This window comes from Leuciscus leuciscus (assembly GCF_965113295.1).
Source record: "Leuciscus leuciscus genome assembly, chromosome: 23".
Taxonomy (NCBI): domain Eukaryota; kingdom Metazoa; phylum Chordata; class Actinopteri; order Cypriniformes; family Leuciscidae; genus Leuciscus; species Leuciscus leuciscus.
Window position 1 is genome coordinate 11,509,945 of NC_138747.1, and position 22,292 is coordinate 11,532,236.

A 22,292-nucleotide genomic window follows, 5' to 3' on the forward strand; every position below is an offset into this window, starting at 1 on the left:
AAATATTTTCGTATAATGACCACTAAACTTTAAAATTGACCGCAGTCCCAGGAAATGAATTTCCTACATAGCTGTGCAAGTGTTGTGTCTTTCACACTCTTTCAAATTGACCTCAAATCAATTGTTCTTATACTCACCCACCAATCAGCATCGTCCTCTCCAAGTACCACCAGAACGTCACCCTCATTGAAGGTGAGCTCATCGTGATGATCTGCCACACAGTCATACATGGCCTTCACACGCCTCAGCTTCGACTTCATCTAAACACAAGTACAAAACAAAAAAACTGCTTCATTGGCTTTTTACTAATATTGCTTTCCTTTTAAACTGTCAATTTGTTGAAGTGAAAACCTCAAGTATGAGAAACATGTCAAGCAACGCCTGTGTCTTTCCAACAGCCAAAAACACATGCAATAAAATACCATTCCTCTAGACCCTGCAGAAAAAAACAGCAACATGGAAACAGGCTGGTTTAAGCCGGTTTGATGCTCGGAAGGCCAGCAGAGCACAGACATGTAAAACAGCTGGTGAAGCTAGTTTTCTAAAGAAATGAATACTTTTATGTATTATTTAACACAAAGATGCGTTAAATTGATAAAACGTGATAAATACATAAAGACATTCACAATGTTACAAAAGTTTCTATTTCAAATAAATGCTGTTCTTTTCAACTTTCTATTCATCAAAGAATCCTGAAAATGTATCATGGTTTCCAATATATGTATATTAAAAGCAATTTAACTGTTTTTAACAATGTTTTAGCTCATTTTTACCATACATTATTACATTGTTAAAATGTTTAGGACGTTGCTAGCATGAATTGGCATGTTTTTGCACATTGCTAGCATGAATTAGCACATTGCTAACATGTTTTAACACATTGTTAGCATTAATTAGCATGTTTTTGCACATTGCTAGCATGAATTAACAAATTGTTAGCATGATTTAGCATGTTGCAAGCATTATTTGGCACATTGCCAGCTAGACTGGAGTAATGATATTGAAAATTCAGCTTTACCATCACAGGGATGAATTACATTTTAAAATAGAAACCAACTATTTTAAACTGTAATAATATTTACTGTGTTTTTGATCAAATAAATGCTGCTTGGTGAGCTTAAGAGACTTCTTTCAAAAACATTTAAAATCCGACCCAAATTACATGGTCAAATGAGACTTTTTCTTGAGGGAAAAGACCTGTAAGAAATAAGATTTTCCTCTGAAGACATTTCTCCAGTTTCTCACCAAAGTTTTTCTGGGCAGTGGGTGAGGAGCAGTGTGGCAGGAGGAAGAGGAGCTTCCGTTAGTCTCCAGGCTAAATGAGCGGGGGGAGGTGGGAGACAGGCCCGGGGTGTGATGTCCAGCACTGCTGATGGGTTGTGGGGTTTGGTACAGAAAGTGAGACGAGCTGCTTTCCCCATCTGCTCGAAAGCCTGCTGAGAGAGAGATTACAGCCACGACACATTGTAACAAAAAACATGGGGCGAGATAAGCAAAACAACTTAAATGAGAACAACATAATAGAGAGATAACCGGACAGTTAAAGCATTACCTCGTTCTGGTAGCTCAGATAAGGAGTTGAGAGTGGATGTCGTGTATTTGGGAGAACCTGAGCTGAAACAAAAAGTCTTACGATCAGTAAATTGTTCAAAAGTGACAGTATTTATTTTTTTTTTTTTTAGTTTTCCAAAAGATTTCTGTGCTTTTGATCATTCCATTCCAAAGAATCGTGAAAAAAATGTATCATGGTCTCATTTTTAAGCAGCACAACCGTTAATAACAATTAAATTGATGATAATAATAAATCAAATTACAGCAAATAGCCAAGAGAGGTCAGCATTTGTGGCTCCAAAAAGCACTTACACACACTTCTGGAAAGGTGAGTCTGGACCACCGAAGCTTATCGGACATGAAGGTACTCCATAATCTGGAAATAGAAAGTTACGACAGAAAGAAAACATTCATGTAAATCGATGAGCTTAAATATTTAAACAAATATTTTGTTAACACTTTAGGTGGACAAAGTACACAACTTCCTTACTTGAGTGAAAGTACAGATACTACTGGTCAAATATTACTTTACGTTACAAGTAAAAGTTGTAAAGACTGTTTTTTACTTAAGTAAAAGTACAGAAATACTCGTTTTTAAAAGTACTTGAGTATCAAAAGTAAAAAGTAAATGTCAATGCATTGTTTTATTATTGTTGCATTGTTGTATGTAATACTTACAGGACCTTATGCCTCTGAATCTATGCCTGCCCTCATATCAAGATCACATTTATTTCTAGAACACAGTTCCAGTAGTGGGATTGAATGTGAGATTGAATAAGTGCACTCAATAATGTACACAATGGTTTCGGACACCCAAATGGCTGTTCCCTCAAATAGTGCCCTATTTAAAGTTTTTTGGCTTTTAGTATGAATATGTTAGCCTTACTGTTATCTATAAGCTAGTGTGCTCCAAAACAATGACAAAATTCGCATTTAGAAGACCAAACCCAACGCTGAAAATGAAAATCAGGTTGATGTCAGAATCCAACGTCAGATTGACGTTAATCTCCAACGTTGCAGACGTTGGAGAAAATGAAAGTTGGGTTGACGTCAGAACACGACTGATGTTGGTTTCTGACGTAATTTTCATTTTCAACCCAACGTCGGGTTCTACTCAAGGACTTTGACAGAATTGTAGTGGAGTAAAAAGTAGGATATTTGTCTTTCAAATGTAGGGAAGTTAAAGTAAAAAGTTTCCAGAAACAATTATACTCGAGTAAAGTACAGATACTCAAAAAGTGTACTTAAGTACAGTACTCAAGTAAATGTACTTTGTTACTGTCAACCTCTGCACTTTACAATAAGGTAATAAAACTGTAATAAAAGTATATTCATTAGAAATTTCCTTGACTTTTCCATGATTTTAAAGAATGTTATTAATTTCTATGACTTTTTCAGGCCTGGGAATCATGATTTTAAATTCCCAGATATTTCCATGTTTTCCATGGCAACGGGAATATGCATCTTTCCGGGTTTGGCACATACCTGTAGGTCCCTGCCGTGTAGAGTGGGGGCTGGGGGGCACCTGAGGGGCGGGCTCAGAGTAGGTGCGCTTGTGTCGGATGATAAGAGGGGGAGGAGGGGTTCGTTTCTTACTGCTGATTACTTCATGGGACGTCCAGCCATCAGGTGAGCTCATGGGAGGGGGAGGAGGGGGGACGTTTGGAGCTGGAAAGGACATGAGGAGAGTAAACAAGACTCAAGACTGAAGAGAAGAGAAGAGAAGAGAAGAGAAGAGAAGAGAAGAGAAGAGAAGAGAAGAGAAGAGAAGAGAAGAGAAGAGAAGAGAAGAGAAGAGAAGAGAAGAGAAGAGAAGAGAAGAGAAGAGAAGAGAAGAGAAGAGAAGAGAAGAGAAGAGAAGAGAAGAGAAGAGAAGAGAAGAGTTTTCTCACCTCTGACCCGGGGTGGGAGTGGCGGTGCGGGTGATGAAGGTGGTGGGGGAGGGGGACTGTCAAGGCTGCGCGTCTGAGAGTTGGGACTGGCATACAGGTCCCTTCGGTTATCCCCTCGGGCCATTGCTAGCCTCCGACCCACGTTGAACAACCCCCCTCCGCCACTGTGAGAGGCAGAGTTACTGTGATACAAGCTGAACGGCCGTCCTAAGCGCTCCTTCTTCACTGGGCCCATCTACAAATATGGGCCTTCACTGTTACACATCAGACCATGAATTGCACGCTACACAAATACAATCGGTGCATCCGAAATCGCATACTTCTAAGTAGGTACTACATTTGAATTTACTTCGGTATTGTTAAAAAAGTGCATTCTACATAGTATGAATATGGGTAATATGAGTGAAATTCGGACGTACATATCTGTAAGTTGCATTGCTTCACTGCCATTCATAAATCCTCTCCCGTAGCCTCATGGGATAGTAAAGTGTCCACTGAATACACACTTCAGAATCTCACCGGAAGTAGGTAATCCGGGTATTTTCGCCTACTGTTTTCAAATACTATGTATTCGGACAAACTACTCTGTTGGCGTAATGTTTTTCGCATACTATATAGTATGGAAGTATTCAATTTCGGATGCAGTGAAGGTCTCATGTATTATGTTCTATTAGTATAAATGCGAGTTTGTTCTGTAAGTTATGGGTGGTGTAGTCTTCTTATGTTGTCACCTTGTCATCTAGGTCGTCATCACTCTCGTAAAGGTCATCCTGCCGGAGTCTCCACTCATATTCCACGTGCACGTGCATGTTAAACTGGTTGTTCTGTGACTGGTGGATCTGAACATGACACATCATTAATTTAACATGTAGATCAATCCCTTTTTGACAATTGGATTTCCATGATTTTTCTAGTTTTTGAGATCATTGGGTGAGGATTTTTAAAGATTCAATTTGTAGAGATTGCTGATGCATTTGGATGTCAAGTAACAATCCTTGAAATTAATCAGTTTAACAAAGTTTTACAAATGTCTCTATGCAAAAATATGAGTTGAGATTCAAATGCAGAAAGGCAACTCTGTGTCCCTTAAAGGGATACTCCACCGATTTTTCATATTAAACTATGTTATTCCCTTAACTAAGATGAGTTGATGCATACCTCTCTCGTCTCAGTGCGTGCGCTCAACCGCTCTGTCTTGCGGCGAAACTTTGTTAGCACTTAGCTTAGTCCAGTTCATTCAATATGGGCCAAGCAGAGAAGCTACCAAACACCTCCACGTTTTCCCTATTTAAATACAGTTACTCGCGTAGTGTAACTCGACCTAGGACGGTGACACAAAACAAAACGTTGCGCTTTTCTAAGCGTGTAAAATGGATAACTATATTGTATGGCGGAATACCATAGCAAGTGCTTGTAAGCACTTCGACTTGGCGTAGTAATATCTTCACTCGTGAAAAATCCTCACACTGGCCCCCGCTCCCTCTAGTGAAGATATTACTGCGCCAAGTCGAAGTGCTTACAAGCACTTGCTATGGTATTCCGCCATACAATATAGTTCCATTTTACACGCTTAGAAAAGCGCAACGTTTTGTTTTGTGTCACCATCCTAGGTCGAGTTACACTACGCGAGTAACTGTATTTAAATAGGGAAAACGTGGAGGTGTTTGGTAGCTTCTCTGCTTGGCCCATATTGAATGAACTGGGCTAAGCTAAGTGCTAACAAAGTTTCGCCGCAAGACAGAGCGGTTGAGCGCACGCACTGAGACGAGAGAGGTATGTATCAACTCGTCTTAGTTTAGGGAATAACATAGTTTAATATGAAAAAACGGTGGAGTATCCCTTTAAGAAACCATTATTAGCTGGTAACACTTGCAGATCAGTGAATCACACAGGATGTTACACTCAACATACTGATCATGGTGGGTTGCTTGCAAGTCTAACTCTACACAAGCACTCACAAAGAGCAATATCTAGCCAATTAAATATTTTAGAGCAGAGTATAAACTACATACATTTATATATTTAAATTGTATTTATTAAGGTCACATTAAATTCATCAAAAATGACCGTAAGGATTTCGATTTTAAATAAATGCTGTTTTGAAACTTTCTTTTCATCAACAAATCCTGAAGGCATACCTGTTTTTAACATTGATAATAATAAAAATGTTTCTTGAGAACCAAATATAAGATATTCAAATATAAGAATAATTTCTGAAGGATCATAAGGCACTGAAGACTGGAGTGATGGCGGCAGAAAATCCATCTTTGCCATCACAGTTGTAAATTACGTTTTAAAATATATTAAAATGCAAAACAGTTATTTATTAAATAGTAATACTAGTTAACAATATTACTATTATACTGTATTTATGACCAAATAAATGCAGCCTTGAAAGTCTTCTTTCAAAAAAATAATTAAGAAAAACTTACCAACACCAAACTTTTGAATGGTAATGTATGGTTTAAAAATAAATTATTCTAGCTATATTCCGCTTTAAATTGTTTTATTTGATTATTATTTTATAACATATTTTTTATCAAATGTATAAAGTAAATACACTTTTTTTTATCACTTTCTAAATGATATTAAAGGTGTGCTAGGGACCCTGCTTAAAGAAAAGACCATGACTATGATGTAGCTGAAGTGTACAGCAAACATTTTGTACAATAAAAGTGAAATAAACAGGTTACACCCATATGATTATCCTAATAATAAAGACTTGCTTTAACAGCATTTTGACTCACCAGCTCCTCACACAGTGTGTGCTTCAGTCTGCGAGCCACGTCCAGTCCTGTCTCTCCATTATCGTTCTCTATCACAGAACAGCAATTATCATCAGCTCAATGATCATCCTGATCTATAATCAACTCCTGACAAATGAGCCAACAGCCAATCCAGCCTTCAAAAGAACACGCTGAGCCTCCTTGCTTTAACAATGACTGATAAGATGCTGATAAAACCCTATACAGCATCAATTAATATTAAAGTGTGTCAAATTTTCAATGTTAAAATACGGTCTTCTATCACAGCAGAAACAACTAAAAGGAAGACGATGGATGAATGGATGTTAAATGTTAAACAATAAATGTTGAACAGAAACACATTTTCAATCATGAAATAACTCAAAGCAAAAATGTCTTGCTGGTTTTAGGGTTTGAAGGTCTCACTCACTGATATGTGTGTTGGCCTTGGCTCTGAGCAGAAGTTTAAGGCACTCAGTTTTGTTGTGCTGGCAGCAGTAATGCAAAGCAGTGTTTCCCTTCACTGTCTGAGCGTCCAGATTATTACTGAAACACATGACAAGGAAAGGCACTTGATGAATCCATATCTGCACGCACGTACATGCAGATAACCAACAAGTTTAGTTTTTTACTGACCTATTGTGGAACAGGAAGTCAGCCACATGAAGAGATGTTCTGTCAGCCAATAGAACGGCTAAGTGTAGTGCAGTTTCCCCCTTTTCCTGTCGTAACATTTTGCTATTAAAAAGGGAAGATCTAACATATACAAAGGTAAAATATGCATGTACTTAGGCAGAAAATGAGAAGGCGAGACGTGTTTGCTGACCTGTAGGTGGCATGGCAGTGGCTGGCTGAGTTCTGTTCTCTCAGCGTACAGCTGTAACAGGCTGAAGACGTCTCGACTGCGAACAGCATCCAGCAGATATTTGCGTTTTGTTTCCGGTGAGCTGCTGCTACGCTGTGCAAACTGCCATTCCATATACTTTGAGAGTATGAAGTCTTTACGTACGGCCCTGTCAATAACACTCAATATTTTAGTACATCTTTTATTGGCTATCAGAATGGCAGTGATATTCAACAGATGTCCGACACCAATAAATTGTGCAGTGAAATTTAAAAAATGAGCATCTCTGCGATGCCTACAAGCTCATTGCAAGTCACAGATGGTAAGAGACAGCATAACTGGAGCTCTCATTAGTGCAACTCTCCTCTCTTTTCATGGTACAATGTTGGACAGATGTAGGTTGAAACACTACAGAGAAAAAAAAAATTACTATTCACACCATTAGAAAAAAAACCCAGCCTGAGTCCTGAGACAGGCAACAGCTGTCAGAGCTCTTAAAGGGGCCACTCTTTCAATGCACTTTTTGTGTGTGTCTGAAGTCAACTCAGTTATGCAAGGATTCTTTGCTGGTATTTAGTTATACATGACCATTTACACCTTCTTTCTGACCCTTAAAATTGCACCGTTTTTTTTTTTTTTTTTGCTACTGTACCTTTAAGACTTAGACCTACAATTACCATTCAAAGGTTTGCGCTCAGTAAGATTTTTTTCTTGAAATATATTAATACTTGTATTCCGCTTGTATGTATTGCTCAAAAGTGACAGTAAAATATTTACAGTGTTACAAACTATTTATATTTCAAATAAATTATGTTATTTTGAACTTTCTATTCATAAAAGAATCATTTTGAATCCAAATAAAAACATTTTTAACCAAATTCATGGTCTCCACAAAAATATTAAGCAGCACAACTGTTTAAAATTCTGCAGAAAATTCAGGTTTGCCATCAGAGGAACAAATTACATTTAAAAAAATATTCAAAAAGAAAACCGTAATCTTAAATTGTAATAATATTTCACAACATTAACTTATTAAGTAACAATCCCCCCGACAAAGTCAAATAATGAAACAGGTGTTGAGATTTAAACATGGAAAGTCTAGAAAGGAAAAGCTGTGTCGGGTGGCAGAATGAGAATCTGGAACAGACAAACAATGGAGTGAACTAAGCATTTCCTGTGACATATAACATCCCTAAAGTAGTTCCTGGAAATATGCATGTTATTTCAGGGCTCTGTGCAATAATCTAATAATAGCACTGTTCATTTAGTCCAGCTGGTCTAGAATAGTGTACACAACCATACTTTCCTCCCATTGATCGTGACAGCAGGGTAAATCAATCCGTTCAGTTTGAAGGTTAAAGTAATTTGGATGTTCTTGAGCTTTCAAATTACTTTCAAGAATGATCAATTTAAAAGAAATTTTAAAAGATCTGCACCATCTGCAGACAGGTTAATTGGAAAAATTGAGGGGGAATTGAGTGGTGCGCATGTTATGGGAAATACTAAAGACATTGGGTGCTATGGGGACACAGAGACTCCAAGTGTCAAAACCATTTGGCTGGCGTTTGAAGAGTAATTACAGAGCTGCTCATCACTCACATGTCACTCTCTGCTGACGGCTTCACAGAGGGACTGGGAAGATTGGCTTCCACAATTTCATTAAAACCTGAATTCCCCACGTTTCTCGCCAACTAATGAGCAAAAGAGAGAGAAAGAGCCATAAATATGCGGGTAGTGGTTAAGAACGTGAGAAATCACTAATATTTTCATACTCTTAACTTTGTCAAACTCTCTTTATACATGAATGCAATAAAGATAACAACCAGCTGCATTAAACAAAGCATGAATTGATTTTACTCATTTGTTCACTGTGAATTCTTACCAGCAATTCTGAAGTGCCTAGTTTGTCCAGAGAAAGTGACTGAATACGTGAATAATGTACACCCATTTCCCGATGGATCCCTGAGCACTCGATGCACGTCAGGATTCCCAGGTTTATAGAGATCCAAGTCGGATCTGAAAGCAAAGAGTGTAAAGAAAACACATTATCAGCTGCTACTAAATTTTAACCTTAAACTGAAATAAAAATACATTAAAGCCAAATATAAATACAAATAATAATAAACAAATACAAAGCACAAAATAAAATGACTAATATGAAAATGAAACTAATTACAAATTTTTTTTTTTTTAAATACTATAATAGTCAATAACACTAAAATAACACTGGCCCAGTGTGAACCTGCTACAATATTCAATGATATTCACACTTGTACTTTTTGCAATGGAGATAGAAGGTGCAGCCAAAGAAAATCTGAACTCAGCACTTTTTATAGGAAACATGTCTATAAATCCTGCAGGCTGTCCTCTCATGTACACTCACTGGGTTTTAATTTAATTAAACATGATTTATGGGCATTTAAAGAAACAGCATGAACAGAGGACCAGCATAGTCTCCAAAAGTATCCAGCTGCAGAACCACAGCCACAGCCACAGAACCGGAAGTGAGGGGCGGGGCTTACACATTTCTTTAGTTAAATATAAGTGTCACAAACTGCTCTGAGACACGAAGGTTGAGGATCCAAATGCAGTACTTATTGAACAGGGTAATCCAAAGACATAATCCAAAGTACAGGCAAGGTCAAACACAGGCAGGCAGTCCATACAAACAAACAAACACAATAAGGCAGGGAACACGGACAAAAGAGTAATCCACGGAACAGGCAAGAAATCCAAAAACCAAGAGACATGAAACCATAGGAGAATGCTCGGAATTGCAGTGTAACACTAAACAAGACTTCTCCGATAATGAAACCAGGTTTAATTGGGGTGAGCTAAACAAGATAATGAGACACAGGTGAATGTGATAATGGATCAAGAGCCCGGACAGTGAGTTATGGGAAATGTAGTTTGTGAGGGAATGACAGGCCAAATGGAACCCTAAGCACTCGCGGTCTTCCTCTGAGTCCGCACTTTCGTGACGTAATGCCGCTTTGACTGTCGGGAAGAAGTCTGCTGTGGAGCCCGCATCAGTGCAAAAGTGCGCATCAAGGGCGCAAATCGACCACATGGGGGGCGCTCGCGAGCAGCCTTCTGAGATCTAAAAATGACGAATGGGACACACTGCGGTCTCACGGACTTAACGGACACGCGCACGCGGCAGCCATACGCTGATTTCACGCAGCCGCCATTTTGAAATCGAAAGTGAGGCTCCGGTGGGAAGAACCCCGGAAGTAAAGATAAACAACAATGCCTTGGATTACCAACCTGAAGCTGCTGCCGCGATTTACACTATTGGATGTTAATATTCAATATAGGATATGTATATAGTTCATTCCTGCTTCTGTTTTTACATTCTGAATTATATATAAAAAAAATATTTTATTTATAAATTAATTTCAATGTATATAGTCTAAAGTATGAAAGAAATGTATGTACATTTTTAGAATTGACACAACATCATTAAACACAACAATACGCCATCGCATTCACGACTCTCCTGTGATTAAAGGCGACACTTCCGGTTTTCTTCCCACCGGAGCCTCGCTTTCGATTTCAAAATAACGGCTGCGTGAAATCAGCGTATTGTAAGTCCACAAGACCGAAAGTGCACATGAAGTGTGCCATTTGGGACAGGTCCACAATAGTCTGATGTGGGGTGCCCTCTGGTGGCTCTCAAGGGCACTCCAGCTGGTAACCATTACAATAAGCTGATATCACATGGATTTGGATCGGATCTATGTCTGCAATCTTATTATTCTTTTTTTAACATATTTTACATATGGATTTAACATATGGATTTTTTAATTACCATGTTAATGGATAATACAAACAATTTTTTGTTCATGCGGCATGAGCTAACCTAATTTGCATAAACTGAGAACAAATACTTTTAACCGTATCATTTTGAAAATGTTTTAATAAATGTATAACCATATAGTAAAATGTCTCCCTAATTGACTGTATTATATGATCATATTATTTTTCTATATGTAGCCTATGTTCATGTTGTGAACTTGTGACAAATAGTAGCCTACTTAAAGACAGAGGAATGGGCATTTAATATCAAATATAGGTATTCATGTATTTAATCATTTCAAATTCTTGAGCAAGTGAAACACGCATTTAAGCCAATGAGACATTTGACAACAGAAGCATGATGGAGAATAAGATGAGATGTGTGTGATATTTATGTCATGATGTGGTGAACGAATATTATTAAGTGTTTATATGCTAAAAATCTGTTCACGTCTTTCCCATTTTATCAATAAAAGCTTTTTTTTGCATTTGTCAATAATTATTAATTAATAACGTAAACGTATTCATTTCGTTTTCAGGGATGAAAAGGCCGAAATGCCTTGATACGGGCTTAAGAGTCAATCTTTTTTGTGTTTTAAGATGATTATTTGTTGTTTGCATGTTGTTATTATTATTATGAGCCGTTTAAATACTTTTTAAACCTAGAAATATTTTTTTAAATATCCTATTTGTTTTCATACAGAAACACACGTTTCACTTGTTCAAGGCTTTGTATTAAATAATTATTTTTATTTGACATTAAATACGTCACATACTCATATTATTTGTAACAACATGAACATAAAGGAATACGATCAAATATACAGTCAAATGGGGAGCACTTTACAACATGTTACACATTTAATAATATAATTTTAAAACAGTAAAAAAAAGTTGCAGTTGTAGTATCGTTGAAGTAACTAAACTACAGTGTTTGTATCCATTAACATTTAATCCTCTCATACTCTGTGTCATTAAGTATTATTTATTACAACATGAACGTGAAGGAAATAATAATATCACATATGTATACAGTCAAATGGGAAACACTTTACAACATGTTACACATTTATTTCTTTTTTTTAAATAAAAACGTATAGTTGCAGCCCTCTATGGTTGCAGCCTATAACCTTGAAGTATAAACTACTGTGTTTGTATCCATTCAGTGTCATTAAGCATGATCAATAGGCTATCTTTTAAAATTTTGCTCAATTTAGGCTACATCATGAAATCTTATTCATATTATATGAACAGAAGTGACTGTAGGTATTGTTGTTAAATATTGTAGACATAGATCCGATCAAAATTCATGTGAAAACAGCTTATATTCAACACAAGAAAATTACTTGTAAAAGAGTAGCACACTGATTAAGCCCCGCCCCTCACTTCCGGCTCTGTGGCTACGGTTATGAAACTGTGGTTCTAGGGTTCCCATTTCCAAAGCCGCTGTTATCTTAAACTGCTTAGTTTCAATTTCGAACCCCGTTTTTGTCCAATAGCGCTGTTAAAATAGATATAAAAGACTCTATCATATAAACAATGTCTGTGAGAATTGCTCGAGTCAAGACACTTTGACATCAGTGCACTCCTAAGAGTTGACAAAACTCACATTTAACAGGAAAAAACAGGAATCATAGAGGACACCAGTTTTATTCTTGCCTATTTCTTGGGGGTAATCTCCCTGAAAGCACAAGTACATCTCTGAGACGTCTATTTGATGTCTGCATTTACATCTGCAAGATGTTTGCTCATCTGCAATACGTCTCCAGGACGTTTCCTGTTAGATGTCATATAGACATTTAGAAGATGTCTTTAAGATGTTTAAGATTTAGAATGTATGTAAAACTGCTTTTTCTAAGACGTTTATCAGATGTTTTTACACATCAGATTAACAGATCTTTAGCAGACATCTTACAGATGTACCTGTGCTGTGTATGAAGATATTTAATTTTCAATAAAATGTATAACCATATACATTCACCGCGAGATAGTCCGTTCTAGAATTTTGGTCAAATATATGCTATGTTCGTTGTGTATAAAATATACAATGTGCTTTAAATGGTTATTCACTACTTTAACAACAAGACCAGTCGATGTAGGCCTAGCTGTTGTGGAAAAAACTAATAAAGAAAACCAATCATAGCAGGCAGAAATCGTTCTCCCCTCCACCATGTTCAAAGTTATGGCATGCCCAACTCAGAAGCCCGGGTATCAAAATGATCTCCAAGTTTCCCATTATTAAATACGACTTGAGAGGGGCGTTCATGCCCAATTTCTGACAAGGAAACTCGTATTTACGATAATTCAGAAAGCACGAGAAGGCAGCATACCTCCACTGACGTAACTGTAGTGAGATAGTGGTTGTCCTCCTGGACACTAAATGATAGCATATTCATGTACCATGATATTTTCGGTTCAGAAAACATCATAGCACATGTCCAGAAACATTTGTGCTACTGTAAAGACTTTATATGTGTACCTGTGGCCCCGCAGTCGCAGCAAACGTTGTTTCCAGGAATGCGGCGAATGTCCTCAGTGATAGATCGCGTCAGATCCTCCACGCTGTTCTCCCCACTTGTCCTCCTCTCATCCAGAGCCACATTTAGAGCCTCCTGCTTACTGTTTGTCAGCACTGATATCCACCTGATATTTTTAGGAAGGTGCAATAACAAATACAACCATTAGAGGGCGACAAGAAACTTCAGATCAAATTTCCAGGTGGCACCGTGCATAGAAAAGTAATTTGCGACTAATGCCGATCCAGCTCTCTGAGAGGTCCGTTCATTTGCAATTAATGAGAAAATGCCCTTGATTACAGCTCAGGGAATTTTGTAAACAGTGCACAGGCTTTGCGTAGGCTACTTCTAGTCAGTGAATATCCTCTCTAGGATTCATTTCTGAAAAGCTGCGGTATAATGCGACTATCAATAATCTTTTCTCTTGCTCCTCTTCAACTCTGACATTTAGCTGAAGATGGAAGCCTGGGCTGTGATCTGACATGAGAAGCATTTCAATCATCATACATGCAGCCACATCTGAGGAAGAAATATTACATATTTCTCTTTCTCTCCAAGAAAGGAGGCTCTGTTCCTCTGTCAAGATGGAAAGGTCAAATCGGAAGAGGTGTGTGTGCTGAAAATTATACAGGCTCTTTCCTATCTGACGGCCTCTACACATTCTCATCTGACAGTCACATGAGTGGACTGAGACTCGGGCAGATCAGTGTCTGGAAGAATAAAGGCATTTCTCTTTAATGAGACCATGAAATCAGAATCAGTTTTTTGTGGCTTTTAGTTCATGTCTGTGAGCTTTAAGGTCATCAGTGACAAAATTCACTTTTAGCAGATATACACTAATGTTCAAGAGTTTGGGGTTGGTAAGATTTTTTGTTATTTTTGAAAGAAGTTTCTTATGCTCACAGGAATATTTTGAAATGGTATTATAATTTTCTATAACTGTTTCATATATGAATATATTTCAAAACGTAGTTTATTCCTGTGTTATCAAAGCGGCATTTTCAGCATCATTACTCCAGTCTACAGAGTCACATGATCCTTCAGAAATTATTCTAATATGCTGATTTGATGCTCAAGAAACATTTCATTTTACAAAAAACATTGATTTATTATGCATTTATTCTGGTTTAAGTCCAATCAGATGCTTTCAAGAATGAGAATGTCATGGCCCTTAATAACACCTGCAACCAATTAGCAAGTATAAAAAAAATCGTTCACAATTATGACGTAAACTAAAGCCTGTTGAGAATTGAAATAAAAAGCCCTTTGATATGTCCTGCTCAAACTTCCTATTTCAATATGAAATACGTTAATACATCATTTTTAAATATCTCTGTATTAATTTAAGATACATTTTGTGCATAGTTATAAAAAAAATATATGAATAATAGTTTGCATTGCTTTTTATTGTTTGGATTTATGTGCAATTATGTCAAAATTACTCATTGAGGTACATAAATGCTTGAGTAGGTTGTTTAAGGTTGAAACAAACCAAATTTAAACAGTTTGCGTTTCAAGTATTTATTGCTGTGAATAAAAAAAAGAAATACTTACGCCACACAATCAGACTCATCATCAGCCAGAAAATGGTAAGTGCGATTATCTATAAAAAAAATATAAAAAACACACAAACACACTCATTAATCCTTGTAAATTCACAATTCATCCTCAGCTGGCACCAGCTAACATGTAATCAGCAAACAATCAGGAGAGATTAAACAGGTTTGAGGTCCTTTGTTAAAATACAAGTGGCAGGAATGAACAAACAATTGTGCTCAAGTACAAATAGTGAATTTAAATAGTGCCCTGTTTTCAGAACAACCTGCATTTGTTTCAAGGACTCTAGTATTGTATCGCAAAATATTTCATGATTGTTACATAACATAATAATGACACTAGAGACCTGAGGCCAGAATAATGCATGGACGCATGCAGATACAATTATGCAGTTCACTTCACTAAAAACAGCCTGAGGCTGGTTCGCTTCAGCTTGGTGTGAAGATCCTGAAATCTACCTTTGATATTTTTTTCTCAATTATATATCACATGGGAGAGTGTGTGATGGACCGAACGCTTGGTTGGGGAATGCATGAGAGAGTGCGTGGTTAACTCACGTGAGATGAGGTCAAAGCATTTCTTGTCTTCCAGACTTGGTTTGACTTGGCAGGTGAGGAGGTTCAGTTTAGCTGGTGATTTATTAGGCTGCAATGAAGGGATAGCACATCACTAAAGCCTGTCTACTGCAATTTTGTGTACATCTCAATTGTATTGTGTGCATATCAGCATTGGTTTCGGCCATTGAGAATGCAACTAAACATTATGAAAGTATCAAATATAAAATAATAATATAAATATAAATAAATATGTATCATTATATAAATACATATAAGTAAAAGTAATAAATGAATAAATATACACTACTATTCAAAAATATGTGGTCAGTAGGATTTTTGTTTAAAATAAATTAATAATTTCATTTAGCAAGGATGTATTAAATTGATCGAAAGTGACAATAAAAACATTTATAATGTTACAACAAATATATTTCAAATAAATGCTGTTCTTTTGAACTTTCTGTTCCTCAAAGAATGATGAAAAATGTATCAAATGTATCACAAATGTTTCTTAAGCACTAAATCAGCATATTAGAATGATTTCTGATTTTCTGAAGACTGGAGTAATGATGCTGAAAATACAGCTTTGTCATCACAGGAATAAATTATATATAAAATATAGAAATAGTTGGATAATTAATAAATAATTAATTGTAATAATATTTCACTATATTACAGTTTTTACTGTATTTTTGATTAAATAAATGTAGCCTTGGTGAGCATAAAATACTTTTTTCAAAAACCTTAAAAATCTTCCAACTTATATCCCAAAACATTTTGTAGTGTAAATATAATTTAAAAACAAAATATTCACTAAATAAATGACTAAATACATTTAAAAAATATATATATTATAGAGTCCAATGCGTCATATTTGGGATCCAAAAAATAAATAAAAATTAAACAATAATAAAAAAAACACATCCACACAGTATGATATTTTCAGGTGTAAAATGCCATATTAAGGTGCATTTTTTTATATCATGTACGTTTTTCATAACAACTATTTCAGAAGTGGTCTGCACAGGTCTTATGATGGCCAATAAAGGTTGGTTTAAAGCACTTAATTAATTAAACAATAACAATAATTACAGTGACAACTGTATATAGTCTATTAAAGGTATAGCGGAGGATCTTTCCAAATTTTAGATAAGACCCGCCCTCTCCACTTTTTGAAAAGTTTGATTGATTCACCAGAATGATTGACAATTAGGAGGACCAATAGTTTAGACTACCCACCAGGAAGTAAAACATCCTCCGCTATACCTTTAACTATTAATTAACTATAAACTATTTGTAAATCAAAATTTGCTTATATTTACAAAATATAATTATGTTGGTCAGTGAAAACATTGGAAATCTTTTCTTTGTAGTTTTGTCAGTTAAAAAAAGGTTAAAGAGAATTAACAAATCACAGATTGTGAATTTTATTGCATTTTACAAAATGTCCCAACTTTTCTGGAAAGTTGTACTTTATTACTGTATATTATAAAGTGCTCATTATATGTTTGGGTGGGGTTTTGTCTTGTCTTTCAGTTCTGTGTCCCAGTTTCATGTATTTCAGTTAGTTTACTGGTTACTCATGGTTTTATTAGTGTTTGCAACTGTCATTGATTATGTGATTAGTTTAGTCTATGTATTTAAGCCTGTCTTTCTTTCATTTCATTGTCCGTTCTCGTTACAGCTCTTTGTTCTACTAAAACGTTGTGCTTTCTCCTTGCAACCACACGTGACATTTTTAATGTATCCACATTTTTTCACAGAGACCAGCAGAAGGAAAAAAACTGTTTGCTGCTGTATTTGCAGAGAGTGATGCGAGTACTCACGGTTCCATGAGCGATGGTAAGATAGCAGTTCTGCACAGAACATTTCCTCTTCTGCCACATCTTCCTCAACCTATCAGAGAAATGAGATTACGGCACAGCATCCACATCACATTTTCCTCAATCATCACAAAGCTATACAGTGAATGCAGTGACAGATCTGTGTGTAACTCCCGGGACAGCGTGTCCTACCACACATGAATAATTTGAAATGAAGGGCTAACAGAGCACTTCCAAAAGCATTTATCAGGGAAATCTAAATGAAAGTGTGGATTATACGTCATGCTTGAAGAATGCATGATCCGGGAACAGAAATTCAATAATATCATGACCGTTTGCTACAACATGAATTCATTTACCCATCACTTCTCTTGTAGAGGTAGCCTGATTTCTCTGTGCCATATTGCTTGTTGCCTTGAAGCTGATGCATGCTGTACACGGTCTGTCTGCTAAGAGAATCCTGAACAACAGAAGCATAAACTGGAAAGTCATGGTTTGTTTATACGTGGCCCCCAAAAAGCTTTTTTGATTTCCATTGCCTCTATGCATGGGCTTTTGCACACAGCAGCTTAAAGGGATAGTTCCTGTATTATTTATTTTAATCTATTTATTTTTGTGAGAACAAAATAGAAGACGTTTAGCAGAATGTTCTCACTTCTCTTTTTCATTTAATGAAAGTCAATGGGAACAGGGGCTTTCAACAAAAAAATTTACAAAAAAACACCATAAAAGTACCATAAGATTAGTCCACATGACATTTCCGATTTGCTAGGTCACAGTTTAATTCTATGGAAAAGAACAGTGAGAACATTCGGCGAAATACTAACACTGAGGGGAAGTACTGGCTCACACTTATGAAGAAGGGGTAATACATGCAGGACATGCACAATAGATGAATATCACTCATGCCGTAGGTACAAATTTTATAATAAAAAAGGAATATTCTGTGTTAAATGATGTCAACAGAAAATAATGAAATGATGTCAACAGGAAATAGATTCAAATATCCAAAATTCTGTAATTTTTTTTTAGAATGTATAAATGATTATAACAATAATATAATTACAATGGACATCTATTGGGCAAGAGTACAAAGATTGTAGTGTTGAAGTCGACAGCATACTGTTGAGAGCTTAACTTGTGTTTAACCTGGAATATATCCAAAATATCAACAGCTTTCAGAAACAAAAACATGAAAATTGGATTTTTGCAGCAAGTTTGACAGCAAATTGTTATATTCCTCATGAGAATGTCACACTATATTGCACATGCTAATTTTTTCAACTAAAGTGGGAAACATGAGGTGACAGTTCACATGCATGTGTTTATGAGTAATTACGGCAGCTCGATAACATCACATGATAATTTAAAAAAACATCTCAACTTACTCTCCTGGACTGCTGTTTTGTCAGTGAAGCATTTAGAAAAAACGATTTTGTTAATAGCTGCTCTTCACAGTCATTCCAAGCACTTAAAAAATTGTTGTGGAAGATGATTGACAGTAACAAATATATTGACCCCCCTCTCCCATTATCCCATTAAACACCTGAGTAAGACTAACAAATCTCCATAAGACCCTATCTATTTATTACCCTGACAAATAATGTATACCGCCATGCACTGCAACATAACATGCTATTGATTTTTGTGAATCAATAGTGGTGGGTGACCTCTGAAACAGGAAAAACAGAACACGGCAGTGGATTAAACATACCGCAGTCCTAAGCAATACAAAACTGAACACAGACCACAGTGTATGTACTCTGCTCACTGCAGAAATACTATACGTGAAAAGTGGCCTGGCTAGTTGTCACACTTATATATATATTTAATATATATATAATATATATATTTCTCAGTGTAGGTTTATCTTTGAAAATCAGCTTACTGAGAAATAGCCATTGTGCCAATCTGCCCCGGTATCTCCATGCATATAAGCCTTCAATTAAACAATGTGAGATCATATCCAGAGGAAGTGTTAGAAAATCCTAAACTGAACAGCAAGGAGTATAAGAGGTGAAAATCAGCATGAGAAATTTGTGCAAGTGCTGAAGCGGGAAAAATGTGTGTGCAAACGGAGCGGGAATGAAGTGTAAATAGAGTGTCAATCTTTACCTCTTTGAATTCGGGTTGTAGAGCAGGTCTGAGCTGATCTCTGAGAGAACAGAGCTGTCTCTTCTCCTCATCCTGCTTATGTTTGATCTGTATAAACACACACACACACACACACACACACACACACACACACACACACACACACACACACACACACACACACACACACACACACACACACACACACACACACACACACACACACACACACACACACACACACACACACACACACACACACACACACACACTCTTAAATTCCTCCAAACACATCCTACACTTCCTCTCCTCCTTGTACATTCCTCCAGCCGTGTTTTTCTAAGCATGATTACTTAAGCTTTAGGTGAGACAATTGCCCTTTCATTAAGTTGTCTGTCACTCACAACATAACTGCAGCTGAAAGAAGCCGTCTGATTTACCCTCCACAAATTTGCCCTTAAATGGGATTTACTGTTACCAACTGCTTACAGTGCTGATTTCTTCCCTGATTGTGTCAGCATGAGGTAGATCGGCGGAGGCTGGTAACCTTGATGCGCCGCGATCCAAGCAAACAAAAGCCACACTGTTGTGGTTCTTCAAGGTCTAGAGTGAAATCTAGGATGTTAGCTGCCAAGGCAACATTTCTCATTTTCGCTTAGTTTCCATTTTTCATCTAATATTTAAATGTGATTTCAGCTTTATTTCACAAACCTACAATATGTAATATACATACAATAGTTTTAGTTAACAGTAATAACCCTGGTTGCTAGATATTTTAGAGAAAATGTGTATGCTTGTTACCAGGTCAAGCAACAAAATCTGCAGGCTAACCAGCTAAACCAGTTAAACAGCAGTTTGGCCAGACTAGGAGTCCAGATAGACTAGCTTAATCTACATCAGGATAGTTTAAGATGGGTTTTTCAGCAGGATGCAGTTTATTATCTTTTGTTTAAATCTCTAACACCACTAATACTTAGTGTTGGGTATGTCACTCAAGTAATTACATCTTCAATAGTGTAATTATATTACTGTACTAATTTCTCTATTACATTACTTATTACAGTCACCCTATGTCAACCTCGACCAGTTGAACAATACAAGGATAGACATGAAACTGCTCTTTTCATTCTTTCAAATAAATAATATAAAATTGCATAAATTATTCTTGAACTGACCAAATTATTTAAAGGGAGAGGGTTACATTAAATAAATGTTTATGTTAAATCCACTATTGTTTAAGATATAATTATTTTATAGTCTATAATGCAATTACATCAGAAGTAACTGTAATTAAATGAAGGAAAAAATAAAAGTAATCCCTTGCTTTACTTTTTCAAGGGAAAAGTAATTAAATTACATTAATTACTTAGTAATGCATTACATCCCAACACTGCTAACACTTCAATGTGAGTCACTTGGTCATATCAGTGTGGTCATACACGTATTGAGATGATCGACTTAACTATTTTTAGCCAACAAACTATTGATCTGGGCTGACTAAAGCACAAGGAGATGAAGGAACATTGTTAGCTTGGGGGATGATGAGATACCATAAAGATGCAGAACAACTGTCCTAAAGTCATTCGCTGCTCAGCATGAGCAATCTACTCTCTGAGATTGAGATATATTTGGCTGAGAATGAACAAAGGATGCAAAGGATCCTCAGCACTTTTCAATTTAAAAATAATGACCTTGCTTATGGGATGGTATATGAAGAAATATTAACACACTAGGGGACTGTAGGACAGCATGGACTGAGCGATCAGGGCCAATATCATGCTCATCCTGAGCTTCATTGCTGCAAATTAAGTTGTGCTCTGAATACAGATTAGCCCGCTCTGCCACATGAACACACACACTCAGGGCTGATCCTGTTTGTCTGAATGGATTTTGAGTATACAGGGCCTAAACTATCAAATCGCTTGACAGATGATGTACAGGTGATCCGTCTGAATTATTTCACGTCAGTTTGGTTTTCAACGCCTTTCAATGCATTCTGACCTTTCCACAAGTGAGCCATTAATCCCTAAAGGGTGAATAGTTTTAATTTAAAGGTCAGTTTAATATAATGATGCTATAAAAAGTAGAGCTGACAAGTGCTACAAATATTTGGACAATTCTTTACTATTTCACATTAAAGTGTTAATCATGTTACAGTACAATATGGGATGGAATGTGGTGGGTAATTAATAATCATAATAATTATGTAATTTAAATTATAATATTTGTAATATTCAGAATTAGTAATAGTAATTGTAAGGGTTATGTTTGCTTTCATTGTGTTTTAGTTCAGTTTTCCCAGTTCTTGCTTTGCCTGTGTTCTCATTCATTGTTAGTTGCCTTGGTTTCTAACTGAGATACAGACTTGTTTCCTTTTAGTTCATTAGCTTGTATATATATATATGAAGAGTTCAGATGCAAAAGCCTCTAAGTGCCATCTGAAATTTTCTTCTAGAATGATCATTTTTATCAAGCTCATATATTTAAGTTCAGTAATTTCACTTAAATGACAAGTAATAGGTCATCTTCATTGCCATTTAAGTGAAATTACTGAACTTAAATATACGAGCTTGATAAAAATTATCATTCTAGAAGAAAATTCCAGGTGGCACTTAGAGGCTTTTGCATCAGTACATACAGTATATTGCCCTTTTATTTATTTATTTATTTATTTATTTATTTATTTATTTATTTATTATTTTTGGATTATAAATAGTAATGATAATTAGTAATAATTTAATAATAATAAAAAGAACGACTATAACAACAACAATTATCATTTATATGCCAACATATTATTATTAGTAGTAGTGGTAGTAGAATTAGTATCTCTTTCCCCTTCAAACAGCATTACAAAGTAGTTTGGTTAAACCTGTCGCCGTCTGTTTGAGGTTTGAGTATTTTGTATAGGAAGCC

General features: G+C 36.2%; 1 protein-coding gene and 1 long non-coding RNA gene across 3 annotated transcripts in view; one reads left to right on the forward strand and one right to left on the reverse strand.

Moving 5' to 3' along the window:
- Positions 1–22,292, reverse strand: part of unm_sa1614 (un-named sa1614) — a 39,503-nt gene that overhangs the window by 2,970 nt on the left and 14,241 nt on the right. The window contains exons 9-27 of one of the 2 annotated variants that reach the window (XM_082155018.1): positions 19,398–19,484; positions 17,642–17,742; positions 17,286–17,355; positions 15,460–15,547; positions 14,900–14,948; positions 13,309–13,472; positions 8,914–9,047; positions 8,631–8,722; positions 7,014–7,200; positions 6,824–6,909; positions 6,618–6,733; positions 6,191–6,258; positions 4,175–4,282; positions 3,444–3,678; positions 3,037–3,219; positions 1,864–1,927; positions 1,553–1,614; positions 1,246–1,433; positions 138–260 (exon numbers count right to left, since the gene is read on the reverse strand). In XM_082155018.1, the coding sequence (XP_082011144.1) occupies positions 138–260; positions 1,246–1,433; positions 1,553–1,614; positions 1,864–1,927; positions 3,037–3,219; positions 3,444–3,678; positions 4,175–4,282; positions 6,191–6,258; positions 6,618–6,733; positions 6,824–6,909; positions 7,014–7,200; positions 8,631–8,722; positions 8,914–9,047; positions 13,309–13,472; positions 14,900–14,948; positions 15,460–15,547; positions 17,286–17,355; positions 17,642–17,742; positions 19,398–19,484 (2,205 nt within the window). Of the gene's footprint in view, positions 1–137; positions 261–1,245; positions 1,437–1,552; positions 1,615–1,863; positions 1,928–3,036; positions 3,220–3,443; positions 3,679–4,174; positions 4,283–6,190; positions 6,259–6,617; positions 6,734–6,823; positions 6,910–7,013; positions 7,201–8,630; positions 8,723–8,913; positions 9,048–13,308; positions 13,473–14,899; positions 14,949–15,459; positions 15,548–17,285; positions 17,356–17,641; positions 17,743–19,397; positions 19,485–22,292 lie in introns of both variants that reach the window. The other variant, XM_082155017.1, reaches the window with a different exon arrangement.
- Positions 4,289–5,870, forward strand: LOC309487400. Its single transcript, XR_014201837.1, has 2 exons — positions 4,289–4,522; positions 5,278–5,870. It is a non-coding gene; the product is annotated as an uncharacterized lncRNA (long non-coding RNA).